The 13,915-nt window shown below is 46.5% G+C and overlaps 1 protein-coding gene across 5 annotated transcripts in view; it reads left to right on the top strand.

Annotated features, from left to right (window-relative positions):
* Positions 1–13,915, top strand: part of Fhip1a (FHF complex subunit HOOK interacting protein 1A) — a 260,320-nt gene that overhangs the window by 234,326 nt on the left and 12,079 nt on the right. For 4 of the 5 annotated variants that reach the window (XM_087205791.1, XM_021247881.2, XM_004869174.3 and 1 more), the window contains 3 exons: positions 3,686–3,876; positions 5,378–5,452; positions 6,557–7,693. In XM_087205791.1, the coding sequence (XP_087061917.1) occupies positions 3,686–3,876; positions 5,378–5,452; positions 6,557–7,693 (1,403 nt within the window). The remainder of the gene's footprint in view (positions 1–3,685; positions 3,877–5,377; positions 5,453–6,556; positions 7,694–13,915) is intronic. The other variant, XM_021247880.2, reaches the window with a different exon arrangement.

The raw sequence follows: 13,915 nt of genomic DNA, 5'->3' as shown, positions 1-13,915 counted from the left end.
ATTGTTTAATAATGAGTAATATCTAGAAAAAAAGAAATAGTCCCTGTATTAGTCAGCTGTTTCATCACTGACACAATCCTTGAGAAATAACAACTTAATGGAGGAAATACTTATTTTGGCTCACAGTTTCAGAGGCTTCAGTCTGTGGTCAGGTGGCTCCATTTATTTTAGGTCTGTAATGAGGCAGAAACAGCCTGGGGGATGGGTGTGGGGTATGGAAGCTGCTCACTTCATGGCTGCCAGAAAGCATCAAGCGATAGAGGCATAGAGGAAAAGAGCCAGAGAGCTGGGGACCAGATCTAGTCCCCAGGATCATGACCCCATGGCCATCCCCTTCAACTAGGTCCCACCTTCTGTTTCTGTCACTTCTCAACAGTGCCATCAAAGCCAGGCATGGTGGTGCACGCCTGTAATCTCAGCGCTCGAGAGGCTGAGGCAGCAGGATCATAAGAAGTTCTGAGGCCATTCTGGCCTACATAGTGTGCTCAAGGCCAGCCTGAACTGTTTAGTGAGACCCTGTCTCAAAAAATTAAAAAAAAAAGTCATCAAATTATCTCATCAGTGGATTACTGCACTCGATGAAGTTGGAGCCCTGATAATCCGATCATTTTCTGCAAAGCCTATGAACCGGCAACCAAGCCTTGAGCACATGAGTTTTGGGGGATATTTCAAATATAAACTATTGTAGACCCAAGGTTGTAGAGGGTTGGGGAAGTAATGAAAATGGGGAGAACAATAGGGACATTTTGACCACTGCTATTTTGAGAGATTGCTTTGAGTAATCCAGATGCCTAAAGTCAGTATTTGTTAGTCTCTGATTATTCTTCCTGAATTTAAATGAAGTCCCCATATAAAATAAATATATAAATGAAATGATAGTTTGATGGCAAATACCTATACTCAATGCCTAAATGATTTTCTGCTGTTGACAACCACCTTATTTTGATATCTGACATTTGGGAAACTTCTAGCATTTATTTTATTCCTAATCTTTCCCTGTAAATGATGGGAAGGCAGAGGGTTGAGGTATGGTTTGCTACTCTGTCACTGTGCTGAGCCTTCATTTTAAAGATACTGCAGAAACAATTGCTTTGAGTACTAAGGAGGTTGGTCATTCAAATGGATTCCTCTGTTTCCAATTTCATAGAACCTCTTCTTTAGCCAACGGAATCTCTTTTTGTTTGATTTATTCAGAAGAGAATTCTTAGTTTCTGCTGAAAGCTTGTACGGTGTTTGCAAAGTTGCAAATTGACAATAACTATTTATTCTAAAATAGTTTCAAGGAACCCATTAGCGATACTTGATAAATAGATTTATTAACTTTGACCCATTGTTCCACTTTTTGATACTTGAAACAAACATTAGAAGTCTGTGTGTATCAACTGTAATCAGGAGGTGTGTTTGGTTTGAGCTATAGGGTAGTCGTTGAGTTCTCATAGTCAACAAAGCAGTTTATTCTGTAAATAATTAATGACCAAAATAAGGACATAATCCTGTGTAATCTGAATTTGCCCTGCCAGCCTTCGGGAAAGAAGAATTCACGTCAGTAAGCACGGGACAGGTCTCCACAGCCATCTCTTGTGTGTACTCATGAGCAGGTCTGTCCTTCCCCCGCTGTGACAGCCGCGTCTGCGTGGGCTCCTCGCCTCTGTCCCTGCCATGCACCCTGGCCCCTTTCCTGAGGTGCTGGAGCACCCTGCCTTCCTGCGGTGTCTGCTGGGCTCTAGCAGTGCTGGGTTCCGACAGAGGTGGACAGATGCCTCTCCCTCATGGCATTGCTGCTCACCAGAGCATTTCTGCCCCCAGAGACCCTCCTGAGAAAGTGCTCCTTCATCTTTCACCTGTGTCACTCATCTTTCCTATCTTTGCTCCTGTGGGCTTCAGGTACAAGTTCCCAGAGCTGAGCCAAGCAGGAGCACACACCTGCCCCTTTCTCACTGTCCTCCAGCTTTCCTGTTCTTGCAGTTTTCAGCTAAGTGTATGAGACTAGATGACCGCCACATTAGACGTGACTGGCGGGGGCCATCTAGTTCTTAGTGACAGCAGTTTAATAGGTTCCTGCTGGCTTGAACCACCAGCAGTACATGCATGACTGTCCTGTCATTTTATCAGTCTTTTTACTAATAAAAATCGGTAAAAAGCTGTCCAGTGGGCCAGTCACGCAGGTCCCACCAGTGGTTCAAGCGAGACATACGAATTACAGCCCCCTTGTGAACACTGTGAGTGGTCTGTGCCTGTGGGGGGGAGCAGGGGTGGGACCCCCTTACCTCCTGCAGGAGAAATGCAGAGCGCTTGAGAAAGTTTGATTCTGGGGAGACTGAAGGTTAGGGGGCAAGTTTGTCATTTCATACCTGGAAGGTTATTCTTAAAACCTGTATCGTAAAGAACGGTGAAGAGAATTGGATCATTCTTTGCTCCCTGACTTAGGTGGTCGCCAGGGATTGGGTGTTAATACAAACAGCCTTTCTCAGTTGGATCACCAGGAGGCGCGGGAAATGGCTTGATGTTTACAGGCCCCAGGACATATCCTGCAAGTCGTATGTTTTATCTTTTTCACTGAAACCTTATTCATAGTTTGTGCTTCCCCTGTCTAGAAAGCTCAGGAGTATATGGAAACACAAAGCATTCTGGCTTATTGAAAGACGGTGGTTGTGCAAAGGAGGTGCTGGCTCCTGCGCATCCGCATGGCACTCGGCTTGGCTCCTTCGTCCTGTCTCCATCTTTGTTATCTCCATCAGACATGAGCTCTGTGGTTTTCTTTTCTAAGAAAGCAGCCGTGTAAATACTGCATTCTACACAGGAAGCCCACATGTGTCCCCGCTGTCTTGTCTTCAGGTCCATGACTCTAAGATGCTGTGGTCTCTGGGCAGCAGTGTCTTGGGTGAAACGGGGCCTGGTGCTCCTTGTCAAGCCCTTGGCCACCATGCTTTTTCCTGGTCACTCATGAGAACCTAAGAGGTTTACACCAAGCTAGGTATGGCAGTACAGCCTGTAATCGCAGCACTCTGGGAGGCGGAGGCAGGAGGATCCTAAGTTGCAGCCCAGCCTGGGCAACTTAGACCCTGTCTCAAGATTTTAAAAAAAAATAAGTTTACACTGCAGAGTGGTTGTGTGCTGTCCACTGAGCCAGAGTTTTCAAGATTGTAAGACAAAAATGCTGTAGCAGGCCCTTACTCTGGTAGCATGTTATTATATAGAGGAGGCAGATGCTCAAAGTGTGATACGGGTAATAGTCCTTTACTGGTGAGCTTCGTGGTGGGAGGGGTCCTCTTTGCCTGGGAGTGGGGAGCTGGGAAGTCTGCTCAGAGCAGGCGGTGCTGAAGCTGCGCTTTATAGGGTAACAGGACACTGTCAGGAAGGAAGAACGAAGCACACCCCAGGTGAGGGTCACAGTGGGTGAGGAGGTCCAGAGACGAAGAGGGGGAAGAGGAGACAAAGAAATTCATGGAGGTCAAATTCCAAAGACTCAGATGTTCTGCAGAGGGATGGGGTCAGAAGGGAGATGCTCCGGACAAATTGGAAGCAAGGAAGCAAATGGGTCCTGCTGGCCAGAGTGACGGGCAGATGAGAGTACAGGACCCTGTCCCATCCTGGGTTAGGGCCCTGCGAGACTGAAGGCTGCGCTCTCTCTCTCTCTCTCTCTCTCTCTCTCTCTCTCTCTCTCTCTCTCTCTCTGTTGTTCCAGGTACCTGATCCCCTGCAATCACATGATGCTGAGTCAGAGGTGGGCTGTGAAGGAGAGAGACTGCTACTCGGTGTCTGCTGCCAAGCTGCTTGCCTTGACCCCCAGCTGCTGCGCCAGTGGCATCACCCTGACTCTGGGGCACCAAGAGCGGGATTACGTTCTCTGGTCAGAGTGCACACACGATGGCTCAGGTAGGAGCTGGCCGGGGATGATTTTTAAGCAGCACGCCAGGCTCTATCTCTTTGGGCTCTGAGTAATGTACAGTCCCATTTCTGTGGTGAGGGACTTGGAGTCCCTTTCTGCTTCATGAAGTGTTGTGGACACTGCTGTGTTCACTGAAGCACCTACCAGGGCCTGGTCAGTTGTCTCAGATCTTTATTGTAAGTGGCCGTTGTAGTGGCACTTTGTAGCATCTACATGTGAAAATGTATTCGTGCGTGTGTCTTCCAAAGCAAAATCAAAATTGTGAGTATGGAGATGGCTGTGGGTAAGGTAGAATTAGTCCCTACTTTAGTTTCCAAAATGATTCATTTGCGGATTGTCTGCCAGTCAATAATACATCGCTATAAAATTGAAAATTGTGACATGGCAATATTATCTGATTAATTTGATTGACATAATGGGGGTTTCATAAATATCCTGTTTTTATAAGAGTTATATTATGCATGGATTGTTTGCCAGCTATAATTCACTCTGTACAAGTACAATTTATTTATTTATTTATTTTTTTGTGGTACTGGGGATCAAACTCGGGACCTTGAGCTTGCGAGGCAGGCGACGGAACCACTGAGCAAATCCCCGGCTGTACAAGTACAATTTAAATGGCTACCTCTATTAACCTTGATCCTTTGACAGGCAGTTGGTGGCAGAGGGGCAGATATTTGTGTGTCTCTGATGGTCACATGGCTGTTGCAGTTCCGGAGCATTCTGCCTGTCCTGTGACCACTAGGAAATGGCTTGGGCCTGTTGCTGAGTCAAGTGTTTCCAAGTTCTATGCTGATATTTCCTCCAGTAATGTCACCCTGCCCACCTAGCCGCGGTACTCTTAGATAAGTATGTTTAAAGGCTGAGCTGCTTGACTAAGGAACTGTCATCATATTTTATATAAATGTAATATTTAGAAATTAATGTGATCTTTCATGATCTTTAGATAAAGATACTGTGTATGCATGGAAATTAATAATTTATGTGAATGTATTTTAAGTATATTTTTCTGTTAGTCAAACTAGCGTAGATGTCTTATTTTCTCATCCAGAAGTTATTTTTAAAAGCACGTTTGAAAATGGGTATCATTTTTATTTACTATGAAAGTTGTTTCAGGAGTAATTTTGTGGCTAAACTTGACTCAGAATTCAAAATTCAAATTAAACATGTGATGTCCACAACTTGTGATTATATTTAATGCTTTAAAGAAAGCAATATCCCATTTTTGCAGGTGAAGAAGCAAACAGTGAGGAACTGACGTGTTTGGGATGACATTGATCTGAGACACACTGATTCCACATTCCATGCCCTGTGCACACCCTGCCAGCAGGGTTGCCCTGCAGCAGATTGGACACCTGATGGGTGGGCACATAGCTGGCCGGGCTAGTCCCTGTGCCCTGGTTAGCAGCTGAGGTTCTGAGTCTTGGCACTGCCGCTGTCTGGGGCAAATTTCTTAACCCTTCTGAACTTTTCTCATCTGTAAAACAGGACCTACCCCAAAGGGTTGTCCAAGGACAAGTGAATTAAGACACATAGAGTTCTTAGAAGACTGTGTGGCATATAGTAAGTACCCAGTAAAATTGTTAGTGGTAGTTTTTAGCGTATTTTCATTTAAAGTAGATAAGAAACATTACTCTTTTTGCAGTACAGTGGTAAAAAATAAATTACTTAATGACCTGACAGTAGGCACTCAATACGGAGCAGCTCAGTCCTGACCCAGGCTGTGGAGATCAGGTCCTGGAGGGGGTGACACTGCGGTGAGCACGAGGGCTGATCTGAGGTCACCATGTTGCAGCTCTGGGCCTGGTGGAAACGGGGATGAGTGTTCTTCCACCTGTGAGCCTCCCTTCATTTGTGCGTGGGGAAAGTAATGTCTATTCTAGAGGGTCGTTGGTTAACTTCAGTGCATTGACAAGGCACCTGCGTCATTCTAACTGGTCAAGAAATGATAGAATATACATTTTCCTAGTCTTTTTTTTTCCTTTGAGGAAAAATGTAAACTTAAAATGAAAATATTTTCACAACTATTTGAGTAATGAGGTTGGGACTTTTAACATCAAAGATGGTCGTATATTAGGACAGAGAGTATTCTCAGATTAAAATGACTATTTTGGCAGTGAATACGACTTTAAGAGACAATTTGATACATGTTAACATCCTGATAGTCCCTACAAAGGCAGAATGAGTTAATTGGCTTTTCTAAAAAAACCAGTGTTTCTACAGAAAACCTGGTCCCCAAATTCATGGGTGACCAACCTCCCACTTTAGAGTCAAAGTGAAAAAACTCTAGTTATTACTCACTCTGTGGCAGGGACACCACTAAGTATATATATAATGTTATCCTCTCACCTCGAGAGGTAGCTCCAATTAGCTCTTATTTCTCTAAGGACTGATAGCAACAGTTTTCTGTAGGCTATAGCCAGGATTTGGCCATTTGGCTTTGTATCTTCTGTGAGGTCAAAGTCTCTATTATTAGCTTTCCTTTTTAAAATCTGTTCAATTCTCAGTACTACAAAGCAAAAGGAAACAAAAGCTAATCACCTTTTGTTATTCAGATATTATTTTATCAGAAATCACCAGGCCTAAAGCTAGGTCATAGCGGCACAGATCACATCCCAGTCTACCACACTTGTCGCCTGTTGCTCTGACAGTTGTTTGTCCCCTCAGGGCCTGCAGAGCCGCTGCCCGAGACACCCTTGCCCTCAGCCTGCATCGTGGAGCGTGGGAAGGCCCTGGACATCAGCTACCTGCAGTACCTGTGGGAGGCCCATACCAACATCCTGTGCTGCATGAGGGACTGCCGTGTCTGGTCCGCGCTGTATGATGGGGACTCGCCCAGCTCCGAGACATTTCTGTGCAGCCTGCGGGAGGATGGCCCCGTGCGCTCGGTGTGCCTCGGGTCCCAGCTCCCGCAGCACCTGGGGAAGGGTGGCTCTCAGCTGACTCCAGCCAAGGACAAGGGCCAGACAGAGCTGGAGTGGGATGACAGCTACGACACAGGCATCTCCTCGGGGGCTGACGCAGGGTCCCCTGGGGCTTATGATGACCTGGAGACTTCTGGCCCCCCAGTGCCCGTTGATCCCCCTAAGCACATCCAAGAGATGAAGAAAAATGCCATCTTGCTTTTCAAAGGGTCCTACATTGAGGAGTCGGACTTCCAGGACGACGTGATGGTGTACAGGCTCTGTGCAGAGAAGGATGCGGAGGAAGCCAGGGACTCACAGGAGGAAGCTGCAAGGCCGCCACCTGAGGCCCAGCCTGAGGTTCACAGTTCCCCTGTGAACAGCAGGCCCCTCAGTCCCCCGCCAGAGTTGGATTCAGAGGGGGAACACAAGATGGACAATTCAGACCTGTTTCAGAAGATGTCCAAGGATCCAGTGCAAGAGAATGTGCCTGAGATAGCCCCAGGATCAGAGCCAGAGTCAGCAGCCCCCACCTCTGAGGCAGAACACAGTCCAGACCTGCTGGTAATCGGCCCAGCGGGCGAAGACTTCATTTCACAGTATGACCAGATCATTAGAGAGCTGGATGCGGGCTCTGAGAGCTTGATGGACCAGAGCTTTCTCACACCACAGCCCTTGCTTCTCCCCAGAGAGGAGGAAGGCAGGGAAGAAGAATGCCGAGGAGAAAAGGACGGGGTGGAGGAGCCGCAGCAGAAGGATGTGGAAGCGGAGGAGGACGACTTTGACTCTCTTACAGCAGAAGCTCCTGCTGTGGCGAGTGTGCCTTCCCTGTGGGGGGCGAGAGAGGAGGCTGCCTTTGCTGGCCACCATCCCGTGAGGACTCCGAGCACTCCGTTCACAGGTGACCGTCTTACATTGCTCTGTGTGGTCAGGTTTCGAGGGTGCTTGTGCGTATTGGATCAGGAGTGTACGGTAGGTGAAAGTGAGAGCATTATCTGCTTGCCTGACAGGGAGAAGATGTTTGGAAAGAGCAGAGAGGGATAGTCTTGTTTTTATTTTGTCAGTTTTTGAAACCATCACCTGATTTTTTTTTACCAAGTTGGGGTTAAATTTTACTACTTAGTAACTTGATATGCCTGTGATAAACTAATAGGACTGATTTAACCACACCGGATTCCAGTCTTGTTTATTGTTTAACCTCATATCCTTTAGTCTAATTTTTCTTGTTACCATTTGTATGTGTATTTTTTATTACTGTCTCCTTCGCTAGAGTGCCAGCTCCAGGCAAGGAGAGAGGTGTTTGTTCTGAGCTCTCTCTGACGCTGGGCAGTGAACAGGGCAAGCGCACAGTAGGTGCTCAGAACATGTGTACACATCGGAGGCCACTGGGATAGTTGTGCCTTTGCCTGGGAGTGCATCCCGATGATCATAGAACCTCACCCCAAAACGGAGCCGGGAGCCACACAGGGTCATCACGCTTCTGCAGGTGCATATGTAAGTGACGCACTCGCTGCCGGCAGCAGGTAGAAATCACATGCATAGGCAAAGGGGTAGGAAAGGCTATCAGAGGAGTGGATCAGGGTGAGGAATTACTTAGAAACATTAAATATTAACCAATAAAATCAGAATCTGCAGGTGAAGGAGTCTCTACAGATGAGAAGGCCCATTAAGCTCAGAGAGGGACCCCTGAGGGATGGCAGTCAGTATCGAGGAGTAGTGCTGGAGGAAGCTAGTGATGCAGAGGGACAGACGGTACTGTCCAGCCTGGCCTGGGCAGTGTCCTGACTGCTTCTTCCAGGCTGTGCAGCCTTGGCAGGCCTGGGCTCATATCCCGCTGCGCGTGGACTGGGCAGAGGGGGTGTGACCGCTGCTGTGGCAGGTCCCCCTGCAGCCTTTGGGCTGCACATTCCCTGGCATGGGGAGCAGTGAGGTAAGAATGGACTGCACCCCACTCCCAGGCTCCCAGGCAGGGATGAAAGCAGACTGTCCCCTGGTCCAAATGAGTAGGCTTTAATGCAATTTCAAGGGGCTCTTCCACTCCCCTCCCACAGTATTTATTCATTTATTTACTGATGCCTGAAGGCTTAAACAGGGGAAAGCTTTTAATTCCACAGTTATAAGGCATGAGGAGAAATCTAGCTGAGATAACATTTCAGTGTGAACAAGTTTTAATTAAAATCCAATCAGTCAATCGTAAGTAAAAAGGATTAGATCATCTCATATTTCCCAGTTGATGCAGGGCAAGGGGGGCAGCAGGAGACATGAGTCAGGAGAGGGCAGAAGTAGATATGCACCTCGGGACTTGCCAGGGGCTCCACGTACTCTCTCCCAGCCTTCTCCAGCAGCCTTCTTGTGGGACGTCAGGGGTCCCTGTGTGTCATAGCTTTCTACCACTGTGGAAAAATACCCGAGAATAACACCTTGCAGGAGGAAATATCTACTTTGGCTCATGGTTTCAGTCTGTAATTGTCTGGCGCCATTGCCTTTGGGCCTGTGGCAAGGCAGACATATCATGGCAGAAAGGGCTGTCGAGAAAAGCTGCTCACCTCTCATCAGCCAGGGAGCAGAGAGGGGGCCAGGGAGGAAGGGGCTGGGAACGGGTGTCACCCAAAGGTTGCTGCCCCCATGCCCTCCACCCGCAGCCAGGCCCCACCTCTTCCTTTCCCGTTACCTCCCAGTAATGCTATCGGATTCTCAATCCATTAATAGGTCATTCCCACAGATGAAGTTGGGGCCTTCATGATCTACTCATGACCTTCCAAAAGCCCCACGCTAATTAGCCCCTGCTAATGCTGCTGTCGTGGTGACCAAGCCTTCCTCATGAGCCTTTTGGGGACTTTCCAGACCCAAACCATGATGCCGTGGCTATGGAAGCTATTCTTTAGAATACGAGCTTTCTCACAGTGGAGCTGCACCCCTGGGAAATGTGTAAATTAAGGAAACAAAGTATAGTTAGGGGCTGGGGTAGCTAATGTGACACCTTGTTAAATAACATCAGTACTTTACATATGATACAACTGAGAATGGATAAAACAACGTTCTTTGATACACCTGTGTAATTATAATTAAAACCTTGCCTTTTCCCTCCTTCCTTTGGAACTTGTACACAGTTTCAGGAAACATCTTTTCTCTGTGTTTGTGAGCTTTGTAGTTTCCGGACTTCTGAGTGTGTTCTGTAGGATTCGGCTTAACTTCCTTCTTTCCAGGGAATACTGATTTTTTTTTCTGAAATGAATGCATATTCTAGCAAAATCAAAGCATTCCATTTATCTAATTTTCTAAAAATTCATGCATTCAGCCTTTTCTATTGATCTCGTAATATTTGGCAGGTTCTATGTTTAGCAGCTAAGGACACAAAATGAGATGTATTCAGTCTTTCAGAGGAGACACCAGCAAAAAACTGCGTTCTCTTAGTGAGCGTACTTATCAGTATTGTATCCCAGGTCCAAGGTGTCCAGAGGAGGGGTGCTGAGGACCAAGGGATACAGAGGAGCCCCTAGCAGGGAGGAGGGACAGAAAGCCAGTGTGTGTGGCTGATGTCGGCTTACAGGGACCTTTGGGTCAAGCTGAAGAATGCAGATCTTGTGTCCCCAGCCCTTGTGGCATTAAAGTTGGGAGAAATTTGGCCAGGTCTGAAAAAGCCAGTCTTACAATGGTGTGGGAGAGGTTGGTGCCAGCAGAGGCTCCTGTTGTAACAGGATTGAGGATGCAGCAGTGCTTCGAGCTGCCCCTTCTCTTCCTAGGAGTGTTCTTACTCTTCTGGGCCGAGCTGTGTGTGCAGGGATGTTCACTGTAGCACACTGTTTATAATAGAATAGGGCTGGAGACAACTCAGATGTCCTGCAGTGGGAGACCAGCTTATTTACCCAGCTCTCTTCATAATGCAGTATTTTATGGCCTTGAGATGATTGAGGTAGCTCTGTATGTGCTGGTGTAGGACAGTCTCCAGAATATATTGGTAAGTGTAAGAGCGTGCCTACCCATCAGTGTGGAAAGAGCATTGTCATTTCCTTTTTTTTCTTTTGGTACAGGGGATCGAACTCAGGACCTTGCCCTTGCGAGGCAGGCAGCAGAACCACTGAGCTAAATCCCCAGCCCAACATTGTCATTTCTTTTTAAAGTACCAGGGTGCACACACACACATGTATATGTACACACAGGGCAAGATCATGTGTTGGTTAAGAGCATTGAAAACAGTTTGAAATTCTGACTCCATTATTTACTGTCTGTATTCTCTCTTACCTTTAGGACAAATAATAAACATACTTTTTTTTTTTTGGTACCGGGGATCGAACTCGGGTCCTTGCACTTGCGCAGCAGGCGGCGAAACCACTGAGCTAAATCCCTGGCCCAATAAACATACTTTCTAGGGTAGTTGTATTAAGGGAGTTGATACATAAAAAGCATCTAGAACCCTGGCTGGCACATGGAAGGTGCTTAATATTTTCAGAAATTCAGCTAGACATACTCATAAGACATTTCTGGAGGGATACACAAGAGTCTCTTAGTACTGGTTTCCTGGGGGTGGGGTGGATTTCACTTTAAATCCTCATACTGTATTTAAAAACATATGGGTCTCCCATATATCTATATCTGTATCTATTTCTATAATCATTTTAATTGCTATTAAAATAGAAGAACTGTTGTTGGAGTCCAGAGAGGAAATGATGAGACTGTGGCCTGAGGCAGAGCTGGTGGCTGGTGAAGATGAAGACCCACATTCGGGAGAGGTTTCCTGGGAGGAGTTTGCTGAGCTGGGGCACAGAACTGATGGCAGGTCTCTTCTTGGTCTTGGGATATACAGGATGAGGGAGCACATGGGCCAAGGCAGGGGATGGGGTCCCTTGCGGGGAGAGAATGAATGACGGGGGTAGACGGAGATGGCCTTAGTCATCCTGGAAAATTAAATATTTTATGGGTGGTGTGTTAGGTTTCTGCTACTGTAAGAAGATACCTGACAAAAGCCAGTTTATAAGCCATGAAAGTTTATTTTGGCTTACAGTTTTAGAAGTTTCAGTCCATGGCTTGGCCTTATTGCTTTTAAGAGAAAGACAGCACCTCATGGTAGGAGTATTTGGCAGAGGAAGCTCCTTGCGTTATGGTGGCCAGGAAGTGAAAAAGAAAGAGTAGGGGTAAGGTCCCACTGTCTCCTTCAAGGACGAACCCCCAATTACAAAACTACCACTGGGTCCCACCACCTAAGCTTTTCCACCTCCCAGGAGCACGATAGTCTAGAGACCAAGCCTTCAGAACCTAGAACTTTTCGGGACATTCAGGACCCAAGCTCTAGGAAATGGGGAGTTTATGTGTCTCAGGAGAAGAGGGAAAAAACCCATGCCCCTGTGGCTTTCTGAGTTACAGCTCAGCCTTCCGATTTTCAGCTCTTTACCAATTGCTCTAGCAACTGCTTTTTGCTAAGTACTTAAAAAAAAGTTCTAGATACCAAGAATAAAGTAGGAATTTTTTTTCCCCCAGTACTGGGGATCAAACTCAGGTCCTTGCACTTGCGCTTGCGCAGCAGGCGATGAAACCACTGAGCTAAATCCCCGGCCCTAAAGTAGGGTTTATATCTCCATGCCAAGAAGCCAGCATCATTGGTGGACTGTGATGGCTTGACCTGTGTGTTGTCACTCACCTGAGACAATGACCGGATGGGATTCTCCTCTTCCCTGAGAGTGGGCTTCAAGCTGTTTTCCTCCCTCTCTGCAGTAGTGATGGGCTGTAGCTCATCTCCTTGATCACCGGTAGTCAGGGCTTTTCAAGTCTGTAGGATGGCTGGGTAAGGACAGATATAGCTTGGGATTGGGAAAGGGGAGTTGGCCGATTGCATTATGGACATATATTTCACTGGAGACTGCTCCCTGTGTGTGCCTTCGTTGACTTGTTTGTGGTCCCTCTAGATGGATGCAGATAACAAGTCAGGGACTACCGGGGAAGAGGCAAGGGGGATGGGAGACAGTGGTCCAGAGTGGGGGGAGATGAGAGAAGCCTTCTCCTGTAGGTCCACCTGGAAAGCCAGAACCGTGCTGGGATGCATTAAGCAGAGTACGTGAGCTTTTCTGGGGTTCTTAACAGAAAATGGTTAGTTGCTTTCCAACTGGGGTTCCTTCCAGTCTAGAGTTTCTGAATGTGTTTGCCAGTCTCTCCCAGTTGTTTTGTAAGCTTCTCTAAGGGTTTATTGACCCCCCTCTGCCATGGAAAGTGACTGACTGTAGAGCTCTGCCTCTCATCACATAGATGGAGAAGTAGAGGCTAAGCTCTGCCCACATGATGATGGGGTGGTGCCTCTTCTGGATCTGAGACCCAGTAGGGACATCCTCAGTATCCTTAAAGACGGGAATATCGATCACAGTTGCCCTGTTCATCACCTTTGTGGGCAAAGGTTTGGTGTTCCCAGTTCTCATGGAGACTGTTTCCCAGCAACAGTCCCTTGCACACTACCAGGACTTCCGAATGTGTCTTTGTTAAACTCAAGTTAATGGTGGTGAAGTCTTCATAAGGCATGTTTATTTACCAATGGTTATGTGCTTTTGTTATAAATATGCCATAGTTTAGTGGCCTCATCAAGAGCTCCACTGGGGCAAATACAAAATTCTCATTGATTTTGCTTAATGGAACATTTTTATGGCAAAAATTTAAAACATCTTTAAGTAGTTTTATTAATGCCAGATTTTTTTTGTTTTTCCTGCCTTCAGTGAACTCGAACACAAAGCATATTAATTTTCTAGTGACTCAAAGTAGCAGAAGCACTTTTTTGCCATATATATATATATATATATATATATATTTTTTTTTTTTTTTTTGGTACCGGAGACTGAACTCAGGACCTTCTGCTTGCAAGGCAGGCAGCAGCACCACTGAGCTAAATCCCCAGGCCTGTGCCTAATATTTTTATGAACAACTTTTGCAGTCATATATGCAGGTTTTCTTTCTTAAGAACTCTGGCATACCAGACTGCATCCCCCAAGGCTGAATCCCTTCTTTCTTTCTCATTTGAAAAATTAAAATGTGATTGCTGAGTGGTCACAGTTGCTAATGCTATAGTGCAGATCCTCATTCCAGCCTTGTGTCTGTCTTTCCTGTCCTTCCTCGTTATGACATTTCAACAAGCAGTCTTTCTGAG

The sequence above is a fragment of the Heterocephalus glaber genome, unplaced genomic scaffold (assembly GCF_053883595.1).
Source record: "Heterocephalus glaber isolate CG9 unplaced genomic scaffold, H.glaber_assembly_v1.0 deba00000613, whole genome shotgun sequence".
NCBI lineage: Eukaryota > Metazoa > Chordata > Mammalia > Rodentia > Bathyergidae > Heterocephalus > Heterocephalus glaber.
This window is presented reverse-complemented; position numbering and strand designations above follow the sequence as displayed.